Source organism: Engraulis encrasicolus, chromosome 8 (genome assembly GCF_034702125.1).
Source record: "Engraulis encrasicolus isolate BLACKSEA-1 chromosome 8, IST_EnEncr_1.0, whole genome shotgun sequence".
NCBI lineage: Eukaryota > Metazoa > Chordata > Actinopteri > Clupeiformes > Engraulidae > Engraulis > Engraulis encrasicolus.
The window spans coordinates 39947504-39969469 of record NC_085864.1 but is presented as its reverse complement, the minus strand read 5'-3'; the positions used below and the strand labels follow the sequence as shown (position 1 = coordinate 39969469).

At 41.4% G+C, this 21966-nt stretch overlaps 4 protein-coding genes and 1 pseudogene across 5 annotated transcripts in view; 4 read left to right on the top strand and 1 right to left on the bottom strand.

The window, feature by feature from the left end:
* Nucleotides 1-4726: 4726 nt before the first annotated feature.
* Nucleotides 4727-5679, top strand: LOC134453861 (P2Y purinoceptor 13-like; annotated as a pseudogene).
* A 2633-nt stretch (nucleotides 5680-8312) lies between these two features.
* LOC134453860 (P2Y purinoceptor 13-like) lies at nucleotides 8313-9234 on the top strand. The gene is made up of 2 exons (XM_063204610.1): nucleotides 8313-8723; nucleotides 8974-9234. The coding sequence occupies exons 1-2, from the start codon at nucleotides 8313-8315 to the stop codon at nucleotides 9232-9234; spliced, it is 672 nt and encodes a 223-aa protein (XP_063060680.1).
* Nucleotides 9235-9683: 449 nt separating this feature from the next.
* Nucleotides 9684-11392, top strand: LOC134453685 (P2Y purinoceptor 13-like). The gene has a single exon (XM_063204471.1). The coding sequence runs from the start codon at nucleotides 9964-9966 to the stop codon at nucleotides 10948-10950; it is 987 nt and encodes a 328-aa protein (XP_063060541.1). The 5' UTR covers nucleotides 9684-9963; the 3' UTR covers nucleotides 10951-11392.
* Nucleotides 11393-14564: 3172 nt separating this feature from the next.
* On the top strand, nucleotides 14565-15655 carry LOC134453682 (P2Y purinoceptor 13-like). The gene has a single exon (XM_063204470.1). The coding sequence runs from the start codon at nucleotides 14569-14571 to the stop codon at nucleotides 15526-15528; it is 960 nt and encodes a 319-aa protein (XP_063060540.1). The 5' UTR covers nucleotides 14565-14568; the 3' UTR covers nucleotides 15529-15655.
* A 2659-nt stretch (nucleotides 15656-18314) lies between these two features.
* hif1al (hypoxia inducible factor 1 subunit alpha, like) overlaps nucleotides 18315-21966 on the bottom strand; it is a 31610-nt gene continuing 27958 nt past the window's right edge. For both annotated transcript variants that reach the window (XM_063205671.1, XM_063205672.1), the window contains exons 13-15: nucleotides 21174-21279; nucleotides 19688-19808; nucleotides 18315-19280 (exon numbers count right to left, since the gene is read on the bottom strand). In XM_063205671.1, coding sequence (XP_063061741.1) covers nucleotides 19201-19280; nucleotides 19688-19808; nucleotides 21174-21279 — 307 coding nt within the window. In that variant the 3' untranslated portion in view covers nucleotides 18315-19200. The remainder of the gene's footprint in view (nucleotides 19281-19687; nucleotides 19809-21173; nucleotides 21280-21966) is intronic.

Here is a 21966-nt window from a genome sequence, read left to right as displayed (position 1 = left end):
AAAAAGTCTTTAAGTTGCTCGCATACCAGTGATTCCAGGATTTTTGATAGGACACACAAATTAGATATTGGCCTGTAGTAAAAGAAATCAATAAAATACAAATCTTTGTGGTAAGAAATCTTATATCACAAATCTTATTTAGAATAAAAGTTCTATTTCAATAACAACAGCAGCACTTCAGATTGGAATAGCTATTGCTACTAACTGCCAAAGATAGCATCAGGACTTTCCACACATTGACATCTGCTGTTGCAACATAAGGGTACAGAACAGGATGCTACTGGGATGTGACACAAAGGCAGCCAATTGTGAAAGTATTTCCGCCATCACTTCATATAGGGTGCTGTGCCCGCTTTTTACTTTTCTGCAGCACCTTGCTAAAGATATGACAATCACTAAGGAGTTATAACTAGCGCTGTAAGGAGATTAAAATGTAATCTAATTACATAATTAAAGAGTTTGTAATGAATTAATCACATTTAATCTCATGTTAGCCGACCATCCACATAGGTGGGATACTTGGTATGAGAGAGAAAGGTGGGAAAAGAGTGACCTACCATACCCCATCACTTTAGACTTTTAAATGGTCAATAAACAACCTCTGATATGAAATAACTATCAAAACCGTAAACTTCCGACCTAATATTCCAGCCTACTAGAGACAAAATAAGACCATTAGCCCTGTGCATGTACAGAAAAAGAGAACACAGGCAAAAACGCACTGAATAAGCACACAAACTGGGTGACGGGTGAGAGAAAGCGTTTCCTAGGTGATTGTTGACTGTTTGACAATGGCAAAGTGAGAAAGTGTTTTGTGGAAAAGTGAAGGATTGTAGACAGATTATACAGCGGTTGGAAAGTGAAAGTGAAACTGAAACACCTGTCATTTTGGTTTGGGAAATGTCATTAGTAAATTGCACCACCCTGATGGTCAGTCTTCATTAATTGCACATTGCACCAGTAAGAGCAGAGTGCGACAATTTCATTAACAGGTAAGATCACAGTTTTACTCAAAATATTGCAATGCACACTGCATTATGTGTGACATATCAGTTCAAGAGTTCAAAAAATGAGAAATTCTTGGTGTGCGGGTTTCTGGTGCAAATTTGATCAAGTATTTGTGGTGTATCAAGAGCCACAGTATCCAAGGTAATGTCTGCATACCACCAAAAAGGATGCCACCAACAAGATTATCTGGAGACGCAAGAGGATGCTGTCTGAAAGGGAAGTTTGGGTGACGGGCAGTGTATATTGACCCTGTGGAGCTCCCAATGTATCATTCTGGTGGAGAGTTGAGGTGCACATTTAACTTTACTGTGCACGTTCGGAAATTTCACAAAGTCCATTGTACCTGTGCTTAATGCAAAACCTTTTCGGCGGGTGATCTTCTGTGTTGCCAACGCTCTCAGGCTAACTCCACAGTGGGTTTACATACAGTGTCCAATCTCGCCGTCCAACCCATGCCTGCAGTTCACCTAGGAGCGCTGTCGAGACCGCAGACCCCATAAGGCTGGCTTGAATAACTGCCAATTGTGCTCGCTGTCGGCTAAAACTTGACAATATCACTGTAAGTTCTGAGAAACCAATGTGGATTTAAATTAAATTTACAATAACCTGGGAGTTATGTCCTTCTGATTTCTTACAGCTTTGGCATTTATGAGTCAGGCTCCGCTAGCATCTTGCTAACAAAATTGCTTTACGGCAGTCGTGATCACAGCAATGCAGCCGGCCGACCAATCCAAATGCAGTGTGTGAAGCCACTTTTGACGTCATATTGACAATAAAGACGTATTTTACAAAGATCCAGCGAGTTTAAACATTCAAACTAAGTGCTGTTTGAAAGGATAATTTATCCTGCCTTTGGGAAAAATAAAATGAAACGATGATACCAATTCTCTCCCAAAGCAATGGCAGCATCTGTGGTTGAGCTCCATGGGACCCCATTCATTCTAACAGCCTCTGCGCTCCTTGGATGGCGCCACTTAGTGGACAGTACCACCCGGAAAAAGTCCAGACTTTGGTCTCTCGTAATACCCATAAACCCTCTCTGCTAACTCCTATTAGCCTCCCTGCCGACCAGGAAGGTCTAGCTCGCTGACTCTTGACCTACCCGTGACCCCTCTTAAAGGAGCAACAGATCCCAAAGGTCAAGCGGCGCCCCTGTGTGGATTGAAAAGGTTAGTGTGATGTCTAGTCTGTGACCTAGCATCTTAACAACCTTGATTTTGACAGCTGTGGTTTTATGTTTGGTTTTTTTTTATACAATCTGGGTTAGCATCCAAACATCCCTTTCCGACATCGTCCTCTTGTGTACACAGTTAATCCTTGGATACCATGGCTCTTGATACATCAAAGACTTGTTGCCTTGTTCAAACGCAGCAGCAACATCTGCACCAAGAATTTCTCATTTTTGAACTCTGTTGTTCAACCACACACACACACACACACACACACACACACACACACACACACACACACACACACACACACACACACCCAGCCGAACCTGTCAGCAGCCCTGGCTACAATTATAACCAGGACACAGTTGAGAGGTGTGGGTTTCTTGTTATGGGCCCTGGTTGTTTATGCCTTCCCATTTCAATGTGCATTTTGGCGCCTCCTCATGGTCTTTGTTTTACCACTGCCACCCCAGGATTCCTAATTGCTGATTGGCTGATTGGAGCTAATTGAGGACATCTGCACCTGGGGCTATAAAAAGCCAGAGGATCTTCAGTTGGGGGAGCTGCTTTCCAGACGCTCTGCAGCACTTTCCCCTTGGTCTCGTTCTGCTGACGCTAGTCGCCTTGTTTGCGTTTGAACTTTGCCGTTGCAATTTTTGATCTTTGTTGTTGATTTTTGACCCTGAGCTCTGAGCTCTTGTACATTTTGTTAAACCCCTAGACATATTGTGAATAAATCCTTATTTTGTTTGAGCCTTTATTTTGCGTCTGACCCCTTTCATGTTACCCGTTTGTAACATTTCTCCTTTACGGCTTCTTGAATAAATCTAGGTCAGTGGTGCTCAAACTGTGGTGCACTGGTGGTACTTGAGACATCTCTGGTGGTACTTGGAAGAATTCATTTTTTTGTGCATTGATTTGAAGGCTGATCAAGTTGTTGCAGTCGAAAATGTCTCATTTTGTAATATTGAACTATATGAATCTGAAAACATAATGCAGAATAAGGCAAGCAAGAAATGTAAAAACAAACGAACTGAATGTGACCGTAGCTGTTGCCGTTATGATCTTATGAACCTCTCCTGTATTGACTGGCAAAAGTAAATATGGAAGACCTTTGCTGCGATATTCTAATGTTGTTTTTCAAGGTGGTACTCGGAGAGCTCAATATTTTCTCGGGCGGTATTTCACACAAAAAATTTGAGAACCACTGATCTAGGTCAAACCACGTTCAGTTCATGGTTAGAGTGTTGACAACTTGCAGCACAAACTCTGACCTTCTACATATTATCATAATTCAAGTCCACACAATGTTGAGGTCAGGGGACTCATGAATAAAGGGTAAACACATGAGAGTGTTTTCTATTTATTCTGTGTATATAATGTTTAATGAGTACAGTGATAAAATGGATAGTGTCTCAATCCAACAAATGGATTGTGTTTCTATATCTTATACAGTTTGCGGCTCATACAAGCCTAACGGAGTGTAGCCTACAAGTTCTTCGTTTTGGTTTCAGTTCTTAGGTACAGGGCCATAGGAGGCATTGTGTGGTTTTTTGACCACACATAGGTGTTAAACAAACAAAACTCTGAGACAGAGACCACTCTGCAGTTTAGTTGACAGAAGATCAATAGACACAGCATACAGTTGACAGCGGTTTAGTTCACAGGAGAGCAAGAAAGAGGTGAGTTGTTTTTCCATTATTTGCCATCTTGCAAATGTTTTTATGTTCAGTGGAGAAGTGAGAGATATGAAGTGTTTTCAACGTTTCTCATTACATTACACTGCAATGAAAATGGTCAGGCAGTCAAACTGCAGAAAATCCCAATCAGTGCAAATAGACTATACTTTGAAAATTGAAATCAACTTGGCATATCGGAAGATATGCTGAATACAGTACAAATCCAACCTGCACCAAATATTTTATAAAAAAAAGTGGTAACATTATTTAGCATAAACAATTAGCAAAGGCCGTCTAAATTAGGTCAGCTGTGGCCTAACCGCAGAGATACGATACGAGCGATTGAGGAGACTAGAATATGTCCGTACAGGCAGAAGGCAAAGCATTCAAGCATTCCCATTGGCTGTGGTCACTGACCTCTATACAGTCATTGGCTGTCGCGGCTTGTCGCCGAACCGCGTCATAGAAAGTTGAAAAGATTTCAACTTCAAATTGTCGCGCTCGTCGCGCAAATCGCTCTAGTCTCCAGAATCGCTTTTGTCTCTCGACTCAATACAAAGTCAATTACTTCCGTCGCTCGACTCGCTCAGATCGCCGCTGGTGTATCTCTGCGGTAATGGTTAGGGAGGTGGTCTTAAGATCAGAGGATTGCAGGTTCGAGTCTCACCCCTACCTCTCCCTACACCTCCATCCATGTGCCCTGGCAAAGCAACTTACCCCACATTGCTCCACGGACTGTAACCAATCTGTAAATAAATGTAAATCACTTTGGACAAAAGTGTCAGCTTAGTGTAATGTAATGTCATACTGTGTAACCAATTCTTATCAATTACGATGCTGTTGTTTGGCCATCACAGCTCTGCTGCCATGGCTTCTGTGTTAGTTCTATTGGACTGTGGGGTCGACTTGGATGTGGCCCCCTTGTCATCATGGTCCTCTACTTTGTCTTGTTCATCCCTGCACTTCTTCTGAACATCATGGCAGCCTGGATCTCCTGGAAGCTGAAGAACAAGTCCTCCTTCATCGTTTACCTGAAGAACCTTGTTGCTGCCGACCTTCTCATGACCTTGACTTTACCTGTGATAGCAGCAGACCGGATCCCTGGTGTACCAGTGGCGCTGAGAGCATACAACTGCCAGTTTGGACGTGTGCTGTTCTACCTCTGCATGTACATTAGCATTGTCCTGATGGGAGTCATCAGCCTTGACCGCTTCTTCAAGATCGTCCAGCCTGGTGGGAAACATCTTGGCCAGAGTGCCCTGTTTGGGAAGGTGGTCTGTGCTGGCATCTGGATAGTCCTCTTCAGCATACAGGCCGTTCCCACAATGGTACTGACTAACAAACCACCTGAAAATAACACTCGGGCCCTGTGCATGGACATGAAGACTGATATGGGCAAACAATATCACACAGGGATAATTATATTTTGCCAGATCGTTTTCTTTGTTCTGTTGATCATCATCGTATTTTGCTATATATGCATTGCAAAACGAGTCATTGAATCACACCGTAACTCTGGTAGTGTGAATACCAATGGAAAAAGGAAAATCAAAGCCCGGGTGTTCATCGTTCTGCTCGTGTTCCTGGTGTGTTTTGCTCCCTACCACATCACACGCCTTCTTTACGTCCCTCAGCAGATGAAAAACAAGATCAACTGCCAGTGGGCCTCGATGAATGTCGCTAAAAATATCACCCTGTGGCTGGCCACCACCAATGTCTGTTTGGACCCCCTCATTTACATTTTGCTGTGCAAAGCCTTTCGTAAGAAGTTTTATGAGGTCAAAACATCAAGTTTCCGCCACAACCGAGGACATCAGTGAAGACATTAGGAACACCTGGATACAGTAGCTTGGAGCGTGGGCCTAGACGTAATAGCTTACTGTGGCTTTTAAAATGTGTAATAATGTATACATCGGTAACATTGTATTACATTATAATGTACGTATATATCCTATATTTAAATGTTGGTATGACCATTCCTTTAAAATGTTTTGATGTTGAATGTTAACCTGGGACATCTTGAATGTCCATTGACGAAAGAAGAAAAACTTACAATGGTTGTACACAGTACATCACTGTGTGAGAAAAACTGGATAAACCACATAATTACCGCAAAGCCATTGATATGCTTATGGAACCAAGGGGAAATTAATAAAACACATCAAAGTCAAGAAGTGTTTTCTGTGCAAATCTTTCTTTTAATTGCTATCATCACCATCAACAGTAACAACAGCAGTTCAGATTAGAATAGCTGGTAGTTTATAATAATGACTTCTTAAGCATGTGTTCAGCATGGTTTAAACCTTAGGTAATGCTTAGCTATCCCTCTTTCAATCATATGTTAACTATTATCTCATGTGTTAACCATCTTATTATGACTCATCACTTAATCATTAATAAGTATTGTTTGTGAGTGGGTTGTGCTTGCCTAATTCACTTCCTGTGTACGATTGTTAAAATGTTAGTTCACCTCTTTCTTAATAATTTGTTATCATATAACTCTGTATTATTCCTCATTTCTTAAGCATGTATGTTAATGGTTTGTTTAAGTGTTATTTGTTAGCAAATGATTAAGGAAGGCGTTAATTTAGACGTACACAGGGTGAATTCACCATGCACAAACCCTTAACAAACAAAGCTTGTTAATGATTAATACATTAATCATAATAAAGAGATTATGGTCAACAAATGATTGAAAGAGGGTTAACTAAGCATTACCTAAAGTTAAAACAATGCTTAACATATGCTTAACAAAGAGTCATGACTTTAAAATGTTGTGAATAGTGATATAATTTTAATAAGGATCTAGTAGGCCCTTAGCACATGTGTTTCAAGTCACTTTGATAATAATGTTTCGTGTTCTCTTTCTTCATCCAATGGCTATTGTGTGGCATATGAGCATGTGTGATTTATGGGAATGTAACAAGTCAAAAACATTACATTCACAACATTTCAATTGCAATTTTCACTACGCTGTGATCCGAGTAGACATTACTTAATTTGTTATCATGTTATGTTAAAACAACTGATCAGATTAAGGAAAACCAAAGGCCATAACTAAACATTTGGGCCTAAATGTGTTGGCTTTCTAAAAGCTGAAGCTCAGCTCAATACTGTGTGAAGGTGTACACCAATTTTTAAGTCACTTCCCCTGACGATCAAACAGTGATGAACAACCTTTATTGCATCACAGTGTGCCTGCTGCTACCCAAATTCATGAGAAATGTCTGTGCAAAAGATTAATGTTGTCTTATCCTGAATGGTGAGTGGGTGTGACCAGGACAGTATTATTTTCAAGAGCAGACACAACTCCCCAAACTGACAGCAGTCCAACACGCAAAGCCACAGACACCCGTCTGTCCAAGAAGCTTAGTTGACAGAAGATCAACAGAGAGGTGGGTCACCATCATGCAAATAGCTGTACATTCTGTGGAAAGTTGGTATTTGTGCTCTTGCATTCCTGCATTGTTTCAAAGTCTGTGACTCGTGATGATGATTTTCTTTCCTGATGAATGAGCCAGGTGTTGGCTTGATGAGACTGTAACAATGTTTGGTACAATTTTCCTCTCCATTAATTGCTTTAAAGGTGCACTGTGTAGGATAGTGGCCAGAAAAGGTAGGCTATCACAACTACGTTGCTCATTGAAACTGTGCTGTTTACAGCAAACTTTTACCTATTCATGAATATTTACTAAATAATGAAGTAATATTTACTATTTTGACCAAAGTATAGCACGTTTTGCAGCTGAAATTTCTGGAAATTCAAAATAGCAGACAATTGAGATAAGTAGTCATGAAGAAAGTAACACTTTTAAATGGGCAGCATGAATTCTGGGAATAAACTACTGAACGTATTACACAGTGCACCTTTAAGAGAACAAGTCATACTATACAAATAACAGTAGCGTCTCAGTCCTGATTCTGGTTGTATGAAGGTATGAAGACCGCCTTGAGGATAGATGTTTATTTTTAATGGATATTTGCAAATGATCACCCCTTGTGATGCCCTTTTAACCATCAAATGCCCTCTATCACACACTCTGCCCAAATATTATTTGACCATCTGTTAGTGCTAAAAGTGAAAGTTATTGTGTAATTTGACTTGAGTTGTTTGATTACACTATACTGTTTGCTATGAAAATGGTCACCAAACAGGCAGCCAAATGTATGGACCTGTAGGCAATCCAATTGAATACTGTTTGAAACTCACGGTGCATGTGGAAACAATGTAATGTAGCCTACTGTATGTATAAAAATAACAAAAAAATATATAGTGTTCATTTGATTTAGTGTTAATTTAACACCTGAAGAGTCACTTTAACATCTTCTGGACTGAGGGTATTTAGTCCCAGAGGACACTGTTTTTTTACTGTGCAGCATTCAAATTCTCTACTGTGTAAGCATTTTTTAATCCATAACCCTACTGTTCTTCATCCTTCACAGACCAGCAGCTATGGATCGTGTTCTACTAGACTGTGGGATCGACCTCCATGTTGCCAACCTTGTAATTATCCGTCTCTATTTTGTCTTGTTCATCCCGGCACTCCTGCTGAACACAATGGCAGCCTGGATCTCCTGGAACCTGAAGACCAAGTCCTCCTTCATCGTGTACCTGAAGAACCTGGTTGCAGCCGACCTTCTCATGACCTTCCTCACCCCTTTGAGGGCAGCTGACTGGATCCCTGGGATGCCATGGGGATTTAGAGTCAATATTTGTCAGTTTGGCAGTGTGTTTTTCTACCTCTGCATGTACGTCAGCATTGTCCTGATGGAAGTCATCAGCCTGGACCGCTTCTTCAAGATCGTCCAGCCAGGTGGGAAACTGTTTGGTCAAAGCCCCTTATTTGGGAAGGTGGTCACCATAGTAATCTGGATCCTCTCATACAGGCAGTTCCCACAATGGTACTTACTAATAAAAAGCCGACAAATTACATTGCTAATCACACTTACATGGGCATGAAGACGGACTTGGGTATACAGTATCACAAACGAACAGTTATAGCCTCAGATGTGGGTTTCTTTGTTGTGTTGATCATCATTGGATTTTGTTAAACATGCATTGCAAAACGAGTCATTGAGTCACACCGTGAGGCTGGGAATGTGAATATCAACAGAAAAAGAAAAATCAAAGCTCGGTATTCATCATCCTGATTGTGTTCCTGGTGTGTTTTGCCCCCTTCCACATCACACGTTGGCTGTTTGTTGAGCGTCAGGTGAAAAATGAAATGCCCTGGGCATCTCTGAAGGTGGCTACAGACATCACCCTGTGGCTGGCCACCACCAATGTCTGCCTGGACCCCCTCATCTATTTCTTGTTGTGCAAAGCCTTTCGAGAGAAGTTGTATGAGCTCAAAATATTTAGAAATAGGTTTTAAACCAGAAGAGGGTTTCCCACCAGAAGTGGGTTTCCCACCAAAACAAAGGACAAAATTAATATATTGTAAGACCTCAATGGTTTATTTTAATTTGAAATAACGTAGCTGTATATACTGTACATTTAAACCTTTGTGTGGCCATGTCTTTAAACTAGTAATGTAATCTTTGGATGTTTGGACGTTGCATTTTTAATCTCGGACATTTTGACTGTCCATTGATGAGGGAGGAAATTGCTGAAATAACAATGGATGTATACATCACCGTGTGAAGCAACTGGCTGAACAACAAAATGACCACAAAGCCAGTGAGAGTCTTATGAGACTTAGAGAATATCAATAAAATACAAATCTTTATGGTAAGATATCCTTGCATTGCAACGACTTGAATTTTTTTTTTTAATTGCTTCTACTGTACCACAGTCAATAACAACAACAGCTCTTCAAATTAGTATAGCTATTGCAACTAACTGCCAATGATAGCATCAGGACTGTCCACATCTTGAAATCTACTCTTGTTACATAAGGGTACAGAACAGGATGCTACTGGGATGTGACACAAAGGCAGCCAATTGTGAAAGTATTTCCGCCATTGCTTAATATAGGGTGCTTAGACTCTGCCCGTGTTGTACTTTTCTACAGCACCTTGCTGAAGATATGACACATTTACCTGATCTTCCAATGACTAAGGAGTTATAACATCTCACTCTGGGTTTGAGAACCAGGTGCATCATGGCAATTCCCACCGAGCTGCAGGACTGTGGACTTGACCTGAAGAAAGTCAAGCTAGTGATAACATGCCTCTACTTTGTTTTGTTTGTTCCCGCGCTACTCCTGAACATCACGGCGGCCTGGATCTCCTGGAGCCTGAAGACCAAGTCCTCCTTCGTCGTGTACCTGAAGAGCCTCGTGGCCGCCGACCTTCTCATGACCCTGACCATCCCTCTGAAGGCCGGCAGCGAGTTTCCATATGCGCCACACTGGTTGCGTGCCTTCGCCTGCCAGTTCAGCAGTGTGGTGTTCTACCTCTGCATGTATATGAGCATGATTCAGATGGGCCTGATCAGCCTCGACCGATTCTTCAAGATCGTCAAACCTGGCGGGAGACGCCTCGGCCACAGTGCCCTGCTGGGCAAGGTTGTCGTCGTCGTCATCTGGGTTCTCTATCTCAGTGTGAACACCGTGCCCACCATGGTGCTCACTAACGAGAAACCGGAAAACAACACAGCTGAGCTGTGCATGGCTATGAAGAATGACCTGGGGAAAGCGTACCACAAGGCCATAGTCATCGAGTGCAATGTGATTTTTCTTGTGGTGCTGCTCCTGATTGGTGTCTGCTACACCTGCATCACAAAAAAGGTCATCGAGTCGTACCGGAAGTCTGGCAGCACCAATGCGGAGGGAAATAAAAAGATCAAAGCCAGAGTTTTCATCGTTCTGTTTGTGTTCTTGGTGTGCTTTACCCCCTACCACATCACCCGTTTCCCTTACGTGGAGCGTCAGGTGGAGAACAAGATCAACTGCAACTGGGCTTCTCTCAAAGTGGCCAAAAGTTTCACTCTCTGGCTCTCTAGTACCAATGTATGTATGGATCCCTTCATCTACATTTTGCTGTGTAAAGACTTTCGGGAGAAGTTGTATGAGCTCAGAATATTTAGACATTGGTTTGCCACCAAGAGCCTGGAAAACACGGATGACTCATCTGTTTCAAAGGGGTGAAGTCATAACTCTATCATATATTATGATATTTATTTTTCAGTTACTGTTAATGTACAATGTAAAATTCTATTCTAAATGTGTTTTATATATATGTAAAGTTTTTTTGGTCTGTTAATTTCACAAATCTTTGTTGTGGTTTCCACATGCCTGACTGAGAGGAAAGAAAGCTGTCATTTATGTAAATACTTTGTATAAAGTGTGGTTGCTCTTGAAACAACAGTGAGTGTGTGTTTGACTGAATCATCTAACAGAAAAAAGAAAATATTCGTACACTGAAATCACTAAAATATGGGGTAACACTCTATTTTAGGTTTTACATGTTAGCAATATGCATAACTGCCTGTGAAAGTGACTTATAAATCATGTGTTGAGCAAAGATGATCATTTGCGTGTATTCACAAATTTCTTGTTCACAGCCAATAAGGCCTAGTAGGCTCTTAACATGTGGTTTGAGTCAAAATCAAAGTTCTTAATTTACCATTTGTGTTGGAATTGTTGTACAGGCCCATGAGCCAATACACAGGAAAAAAAGAAAAAAAGCACATTTAAAAAGTGACATAGGAAGAGGTAAATAAAACGTGATCCAGGAAGAAAAGAAAATCCATGAGTTCAAATCTTGCATGTTAGTGCCCAACATGTGAACCCTATTCTGAGGTGTAAGCAAATACCGGTATTTGAGTTACAACAGCTACATGACAGCAGTTTTTTTTTCAACTGCTTACACACAAAAATCTATGGCACAATTTCTAAACCCAAAGGCTCACATTTCACAACTACCTCTCAAGCTAGTGAAACCTATCACTGATTCTCTTGGTGCTTTTTGCCTACCACACGTGTTAATATAATTGGAAATGTGTGGTTTTGAGATGTATATCACAAGTATTGAAGCTGTTTACATTTAGGTGGAGTGGGAACCTGTTTTGCACTTTCTTGTCCCGGGCCCACAGACAGGGCTGGTCATAATTGGGTTCCCCTTACCAGAGATGGGGCCAAGTCACTAATTTGCAAATCACAAGTAAGCCCTCCCAATCAAAGTCCAAGTCAAGTCATAAGTTAAGACACATTTTGACCAAGTCCAAGTCGTATCAAGCCAAGTTAAGTTCAAGTTCAAGTCTATTTTTTTTTTTCGAGCTAGGCCCAGCCAAAGCTGTCTGCAGCTCTGTCTCAATTATGACCTACAAAAAAAGAAGAAACCAGGCAGGACACAGTTTAGAGATATGGGTTTGTATTTTACATGTGGCTCATACAAAACTAACGGTGTGTGCCAGTTCTCTGCAGTGGTTTCTCACGTACAGGGTCATAGGTGTGGTTGTGTATGGTTTTTTGACCAACATACATGCATACAAAACCCTGAGAAAGAGACTAGTCTGCAGTTAAGTTGACAGCTCGTTAAAAGAGGCAGCAGTCAGCTGTCAGTAGTTAAGTTCACAGAAGATCAAGAAAGAGGTGAGTTTTGTTTTCATCATTCTTTATCTTGCAAATGGTTGTATGTTCAGTGGAAAGCTTAAATATGTGATTGGTGGTTTACTACTCTCAAGGGCCACTTTATTAGGCACACCTATCTAACTGTTCATTGACAGAAATGTCAACCAATCAACATTCTGGGAACTCAATGAATTTAGGAATGTAGACATGATCTTCTGAAGCTCAAACCAAGCATCAGAATGCAGAAGAAAGGTGATTTAAGTGACTTTTAACGTGCCATGGTTGTTGGTACCAGAAGGGCTGGTTTAAGTACCGATATTTCAGAAACTGCTGATCTACTGGCATATTCACACACAACCATGTCTACCATATCCATTCCTAGGTTTACAGAGAAAGATCAGAAAAAGAGAAGGTGTCCAGTGAGTGGCAGTTATGTGAGCTAAAATGCCTTGTTGATGCCAGAGGTCAAAGGAGAATGGCCAGCAGTGTTGCCAGATGTGTCTGATCAAATTCCGCCCAAAAGGTTCCCAAAAAACGCCAAAATGCGCTAAATTCCGTCCAATTTCAACAAATTGCATTGATTTCTATGGGCCCAAAACGGCAGAAAAAAAATGACAAACGGTCAATTTTTTCAGTTATTACCCGCAGACGGCCATCCCAAGTAGCCCAATTATGCCGGTAACTGCCCAACAGTCTGGCAACACTGATGGCCAGACTGGTTCGAGCTGATAGAAAGGCAGCAAATACTCAAATAACCACTCGTCTCGTTACAACTGAGAAATGCAGAGGAGCATCTCTCAATGTATAGCATGTCAAACCCTGATGCAGATGGACTGCAGCAGCTGAAGACAACACTCCTCCTGTCAGCAGTAAGAATTGGAAACTGAAGTTACAATTCGGTATATGTAGCTGTATATACTGCACATTTAAACCTTTGTGTGGCCATGTCTTTAAACTAGTTATGTAATCTTTGGATGTTTGGACATTGAATTTTTAATGTCGGACATCTTGACAGTCCATTAATGAGGGAGGAAATTGCTGAAATAACAATGGATGTATATACATCACCGTGTGAAGCAACAGGTTCACAAAAATTGGACACTTGAATATTGATGAAGTCAATGATGAGTGATGAGTCTCAATTTCTGCTGTGACAGAATTTGACATCAATAACATGAAAAGATGGCTCAATCCTGTCTTGTATCAACTGGCTGGTATAATGGTGTGGCGCATGTTTTCTTTGCACACTTTGTACCCCTTAGTAACAATTGTGCATTGTTGCGATGCCACAGCCTAATTAGGTATTCTTGCAGTAAGGGTTTTATTTATGTATTTATTTTAGGGGGGGGGGGGGGTTATTATGACAGGACAGTGTGAGAGGAGACAGGAAATGAGCAGGAGAGAGATATGTGGTAGGCCTGGGAAATGACCTGTCCGGACTCGAACCAGGGTCCCCAAGGGCATGCAAGCCCAAGTGTGGGGGGCTTAGCGCGCTGCGCCACAGCGTTCCCCATTTTTGCAGTCAGTTATGCAGGCAAAGTGGACTCCAACCTAGTACTAAGATGTACCTAATAAAGTGGTCAGTGAATGTATGTACTTACACTGCTGACAGATTGTAGGGTTTTTTTTTCATGGATTAGATTTAGCCTACTTTCTAAATGGTTGGTTTGTTAACACATTAATTGTAAATAGCCCTTTAATAACTTAAAACTCCATTAACCATCCATTCAATACATAGCCAAATTTTCATTTCACTGCTAAATTCATTTCACTGCTAAAAGCTACAGATATGATGTGATTTAAACTTTTCTGATTTGATTATGTTACACTGCAATGAAAATGGTCACACAGCAGGCAGTCAAACTTCAGCAACCCCCAGTCAGTGCAAATTGACTCCTTCAAACTCACCCTGTCATGTTGGAGGAGAAGCTGAATACAGTATGAAACCAACCTGTAACAAATATTTTATAATAAGTGGTAGTATTAATTAGCATAAACAATTAGTAGCGGCTGTCTAAGTTATATTATACTGTGTAAGCATTTCTAATCAACTATATTATTATAAGGGGGCTATGAAGACAGATTTTCATAGATCAGATGTTGCCAACTTTTTAAATGCAACCTGTAACAAATATTTTCATCCATTTCTAATCAACTACCATGCTGTTCTTCGTCCATCACAGCTCTGTTGCCATGGCTTCTGTGCTATCGGACTGTGGGGTCGACTTGGACATGGCCCACCGTGTTAACTTGGTCCTCCACTATGTCTTGTTCATTCCTGCACTTCTGCTGAACATCATGGCAGCCTGGATCTCCTGGAAGCTGAAGAACAAGTCCTCCTTCATCGTGTACCTGAAGAACCTGGTTGCTGCTGACCTACTGATGACCTTGACTTTACCCGTGACAGCAGCTGACTGGATCCCTGGTGTACCAGTGGCGCTGAAAGCATACAACTGCCAGTTTGGACGTGTGTTTTTCTACCTCTGCATGTACGTCAGCATTGTCCTGATGGGAGTCATCAGCCTGGACCGCTTCTTCAAGATCGTCCAGCCGGGTGGGAAACGTCTTGGCCAGAGTGCCCTGTTTGGGAAGGTGGTCTGTGCTGGCATCTGGATAGTCCTCTTCAGCATACAGGCCGTTCCCACAATGGTACTGACTAACATACCTCCTCCTGCAAATAGTAGCACTCGGGGTCTGTGCATGGGCATGAAGGCGGATATGGGTAAACAGTATCACGAAGGGATAATTACATTTTACAACATAGTTTTCTTTGTCGTGTTGATCATCATTGGATTTTGTTACATATGCATTGCAAAACGAGTCATTGAGTCACACCGTAACTCTGGTAGTGTGAATGGCGATGGGAAAAGGAAAATCAAAGCCCGGGTGTTCATCGTGTTAGTGGTGTTCCTGGTGTGTTTTGCTCCCTACCACATCACACGCCTTCTTTACGTCCCTCAGCAGATGAAAAACAAGATGAACTGCCAGTATTTCTCAATGAATGTGGCTAAAAAGATGACCCTGTGGCTGGCCACCACTAACATCTGTCTGGACCCCCTCATTTACATTTTGCTGTGCAAAGCCTTTCGGAAGAAGTTTTATGAGCTCAAAACACCAAGTTCCCGCCCCAACACATCAACTGAAGACATCTGAAAACCTGGACGTAATAGCTTCTTGTGGCTTTTAAAATGTGTAATAATGTAGATGCACTCACTGTATATACATTTAAATATTCATGTGTCCATTTCTAGAAAATGTTTGCTTGGATGTTGACATTCATGATGTGTTTTATCTTTTTTATAATCATATTTATGGTCATTTTAACCTTTTATTGACCACTTTATGTCTGTCCTGTGGTATATGTTGTTACTGTGTGTAGGTGCTTATGTCTTGCTGCACACCTAATCGCCCCTTTTGGGGACAATAGAGTTGAAAAGTTTAAGTTAAGTTAAAGTTATTTTAACCTGGGCCATTTTGAATGTCTTTTGACGAAAGAGGAAACTGTTGAAATAACAATGGATGTATACAGTACATCACTGTGTGGAGCAACTGGCTAAGCCACATAATTTCTGCAAAGCCAATGTAAAGAACAACATAGTTTTCCTTCTATGTAAATAGACAAAATGAAGTCTGCTTGCTCATAAAGCAATGGTGATTGTGTGACTAATGGAAAATGGATGAAATAAAGTGTGCTTGCTCATAAAGCAAGGATGATTGTGCGACTAAAACCATTAATGAAAGAAAAGAAGAATAACAAGAAGAAGACACACTGACACTCTGACATGGCTAAAATATGTTTATTGGAGCTACACCAGCTACATGATTAATACCACATGATTTCTAGAGCTCTGCTAAAGTGAATGACAGAAAGTGAAAGAGTTAACAAATGGATCTAGTGTGCTTCACTCAAACAAAAGGCACCTTGAGATGGTTTGTTTCCATATAGCATATTCACACTGTTCACTACAAAGAAAGGTAAGGTGACGCTTACCATAATATGCCACTGATAATTAATACATGAAAAGATGTACGTGATAGACATAAACAAACACACATGCACGTGCGTGCGACACACACACACACACACACACACACACAGACACAGACACACACACAGACACAGACACAGACACACACACACACACACACACACACACACACACACACACACACACACACACACACACACACACACACACACACACACACACACACACACACCAGACTACCAAAGCTTATAATAACAGATGTAAGAGACTCTATAGACATTTCTAATAAGTGTATAAATGTATATAGTAAAACAGAAAATGTTAAGAATACAACAGCAATGTCATAACAATCCATGAAAGAACTCAAAATGTGTTAGTAATTGCATCACATACCATTACTCAAGAGAAAAAGAAATACTCTATCAAATATACGAAATATGCCACTGAATTGGGTGTCCATTTAAATGGTTTCTAAAAGGTTCCAGTTGTGATGGCAGATGTAATGCTTCACAAATACAGTAAGTGTCAGTCCTTACACAGTGTGAACAGGCTAAAAAAACCTTATAAAAATGTAAATGGCTAGAAAAGCAATGTTTAACGGTTTTCCCCCTAGTTTAGTCACTACCTGACTCATCACAGGAGTCATTGATGCCACTGTTAAAGATTGAGGTAAAATTTTGCATACCACTTCTGTAAAAATGCCAACTTATTTTATTTGAAAACCTTTATTGAGTGCGTATACATGCAGTTCAGTATCCCGAATATGATCGGGATATTAAGTATCCCGAATTTGCGTTTGCGCATATAAACACTTCAGTATCCCGAATAAGCCCTTATTCGGGATACTGAGAAATCGGGATATGCTAGGTGGAGTTTTCCGAAAGAAGCCGGGATACTGACGCATGTATACACCTTATCCCGAATACAGGGGCTTCCCATGGAACGCTGTTGCTGGTATCCAGGCTACACGCATTTGAAGAGAATTCTATAACGGCCAAGAATGTAGACTGGGATATAACGTTCTGTGCGCATATAAACACCTTATCCCGAATATGATCATAACCGGGATAAGCCTCATATTCGGGATACTGAACTGCATGTAAACGCACTCACTGTCTTTAACGAATCCCTTGCCATTCCACACACTGTCTTACAGTATCCATGTGAACCTCTGTGTTACTCAGAGGGGCACCAATAAATCCTAAAACCTTAATCTCTTGCGTCAACCACACTCACTGTGAAAAAAAAAGCCCTTGGAACTGTATAGAAACTTGTGCGTTTTCTTGTTTACGTTTTTGGAGTGATGCTGTACATAGCATATAGAAGATACTTGTGCGTACATATGAAGCTGGAGCAATGCCACCAAGGCACTGAGTTTGTTTGGAGGCTGGTTTTCGCTGCTTCGGCGGTTCGAAGAGAGCACCGCTAATCATGGCTGTGTGTACTGTGCGTTTCTTTCTTTCTTTTTTTTTATAAAACAGGACTCTCCATGGAGACCGAGGTTGGTAGTTGCAGCTGAGGTCAGATTTGTGTCTGAACAATTACAAAAAAAAAACAGAACATTGCTGACTTTCAGTCTGGTTTTTAGCCTCCATTGAGACAAAATATGGGCAAAATGTGTGCGAAACAGCTGAAATCTCAATCCACGAGGGTGTGCATTAAAACAACAACAACAACAAAACTAACTCGGACAATACAACAGCAGCATCGTGGTGGACGGCACTGACGAGGAAGAGAGAAAGATGGCGAATGAATGCCTTTAGACCCTGTTTACACATATGTGGATATTTTTCTCAATTTTTCTCATTTGGGTGTTTTGTTTACGCATAAAGCGTTTTAGAAATCTCTTAAAACTTTTAAAATGACCCAATTTAGGGCAATAAAATGCATCTGTTACAATGGTGTTTTGTTAATCCCCATTCTGTGTTTATACACAGATGGATTTAAAAAAAAAATGCTCTCAAAAATATCGGCATACGTGTAATCAAGTCCTCAGAGGGCTTGTGGAACAAAGAAGAGAGAAGGTGCACACACCTCTGACTGTTGAGTACGGACAACAGGGCAAACGCAGAGCAACCACCTTTGAGGACAGTCTGCTCTTCTGACCACTTCTGTTTTTGGAGACATCCTCCACTTCCTGGGTGGTTAAACAGTATGGTCACATAATGGCCTTCTTATTTCTATTTTAAAATGCCTGCTCGCCTGCACTGCTGATGTTGACACGAGTGATCATCAACAGTTATGGGCAACTTCGATTTTTTCAGTTGCAATTCAGTGCCCAATATTCCAAATGACCTGATCTTACCTGTCCAGTTCAAGCAGGTGATCACCTGGTTGAATGATCAATTGGTTGAATTGGATAAGTAAAACCAGGTCGTTTGGAACATGTGGCACTGGCTTGTAAACATGTGAATTCACGTTGCCTATAACTGATCATATTATACATGCATGCAAGTTGACAAATAGCAGTAGTACATATTTGCGCTGAATGTAAAATTAAAAATACTGAAGAATATGTAAATGCAGGCTATGCTACACAATTTGTACAGACAATACATCCACTTGATGAAAACTATTTTAAAATACGGATATGATATATTGCATATAAACATACGAAGCAAGTATGACTAACATAAAATAGCTTGTTTGTGCGACAAAAAAAAATAATCTTACACTGTAGGCTACACTGTGTCATAATTCAGAAAAGAGACGTAATAATAGCTTTCTAGATGGCTTCCACTGTTTCTTGAGCTGGCTGTAAGGAGTGGAGTGGAGTGGAGTGGAGTGGAGTTGGATGGGATGGGATGGGATTGGGTGGGGTGGGGGTTCTGCTGCCTCAGGTGAGGGGAGAGACTAGGCTGATGTTTCGTCTAGTCGGATCGGGTGGGCGGAGCAGTAAAGCGTCTTGCATCAGGGCTGGGGAAAGAAAAGATGTGCAGCAGAGTTATGATGACATGGTCAAAACAGGAGGAGTTCACATGAACAAAACCTGATAAAATAGGCACACACACACACACACACACACACACACACACACACACACACACACACACACACACACACACACACACACACACACACACACACACACACACACACACACAGTTTCAGACACAGTAACACACGTACTGATCTACAGTGTTTGCTACAGTGCTACAGAGCTACAGTGTTTGCTGTTCCAACCATATGGAAGCTCACATGAAGAAAGCAGAGCACACACATTCACCCATACAGCACACACAATTACATGCACCTACATAACACCAACAAATGCTGATCAACAACTATGATGGTGTTTCAGTGTTTTGCTGTGAAATGCCTACCCATGGTATCACATAAGCGGGGTGACGCTCCCAGTAGGGGATCTCGATCGGTCAGCAGTTTGCTTTGCTGTCGGGGACTCAGCTCCAACTCATCTGGGCCATCAGGATCCATCAACCGGTTCTGAAGAGAAGACATGATATCGGAATTCACTAAACTAAATGCATTGCCATTTGGTCCAAAAACATCACCATTTCCGAATCAGTCAGCCACTGATCAGCTAGACCAATTCACAAGCTCCAAATATATAGTGATTTAAGACTTGACTTATAGCCTGGCCTTGCCATCCATATGCTTCAGTCAATTGCAATTGACAATTACAATTCTTTCCACGTTATGAGCACGCGGTAAGACCAGGCTATCTGACTTAATCATCTGACGACTTTCACTTACTCTTCAGCGTGTGTGTGTGTGTGTGTGTGTGTGTGTGTGTGTGTGTGTGTGTGTGTGTGTGTGTGTGTGTGCTTAAGAGAAGCTATGTAATGCCTCCAAATATGGTATACAGCTATATGACGTCTGACTAGCATCCAACACTTCAAGAGCCTCTGTCCCTCAGCTAAGGGCTGCATTTACCAGGAAAAGACAAGGTAGGTAGCTAATGTGTCCATCTGACGTCATACACTACACAGTAAATGTTGTAAAACTCAACACTAAGAGTGTCTAATTTAACACGCTTGTATGTGGTCCTTCTCTCTAAGTGTTGAGTGAACATAGCAACATTGCAACATTGACTGTGTGCAAGAGCTTCTTTCCCCAGCCAGCAGGCTATGTTTACCAGGCAGAGAGAGTTAGTCAATGCCACCAAATATAGAGACACATGATATCTGACTAACATCAGACACTACAAAGAGTCTCTGTCCCTGCAGCAGGCTGTTTGATAGCCAAAGAGAAGTTAAGTCAAGTCCATATATACATGTAGTATATTGACATGCCATATGACTAACAGCATTCGCCACAAGACTAGGTTTGCCTATCACCAGCAGACTGTGTTTGCAAGGAAAAGACAATGCAGGTACATGCATCATTTGTCCATATCATATACATGGGTTCTCATTTTTGTCCCCCTGGCTGCGCAACTCTAGCTGCGCACAACTCAACCTCTGATTGTTGGAAACCGCTGTCGGTCAAAAAATTAGCTCACATGGTTGCCTGCCAGCGCCTTGCCCCTCCTCATAACATTGTGTTTACAAACACTGCGAAGGAACAAACACTGAGGAAGGTCTGGTGACCGAAAACGTTTTGCACTTTTGGGTAGCACCTTGATCACTTGTACATATGTAAAGCAATAAATCAATTATTGCATCGGCTGCTGGTGTGCGAGTTCTACTCTTTGCTTCTGTGGATTATCGCTTTGGAACCAACGCACCCATAAGGACTGGAGTTACAGGCACGACACCCCTCTGTCTTTTGTCTCAAACACTGCGAACACATGTATAGCAACATGTTATCTGAAATTCTATGCTACAAGAGAGCCTCTGTCCCCCTCACCAGTAGGCTGTGTGTGAGCAGTAGCTCCTCCTCTATGGGGCTGTTCTTCTGCCTCTTCTCCCACTTGTGCACCAGCAGTGGCACGTCCTCCTCCACCTCATGAGGCCTGGGGAAGAAGAACACAAGAAATGGAGCTAAGAAAAATGGGACTCACTAGTTCGACGCCCTTTCGGTACTTACCGCTTACGTCATACGACCCTAAACCTAACCCTAACCCTAACCTTAACCCTAAACCTAACCCTAAACCTAACCCTAACCTTAACCCTAACCCTAACCTTAACCCTAAACCTAACCCTAACCTTAAATCGCTTGTTTGAAATGTTTGATTACCATGTGAAATCACGAGAGGGCGTCAAACTAGTGAATCTCAAGAAAAATACCGCTAGCACTTTACTTGACGTGCTCCTGCATAACACATTCATAGCAGCTGCTATAAAGTCTATACGAGGCATTCATCGTAATTGTTTCCCATTGTGACCCATTCATACCAAACCTTTCATGAACCTAGGTGACGGAAGGACAGCTATTGTCAAAATAAAAGTGAAAACAAAGCAGCACAAAAATAGCAATGCTGTTTTGCGATTGTTAAACTGTTATTCTGACAAGTTGCTGTCCTTTTGTCTTCCATGTTTATGAAAGGTTTGGTATGAATGTCTTACGAAACAGTCACGCAAACTCCTCATGCAAAGTGTATAACAGCTGCTTTGAATGTGTTATGCTGCGACACGTCAAGTAAAGTGTGACCAAAATACCCCGCACATCCTTCTCAATACCATAGGGTTCTGCATTAAGT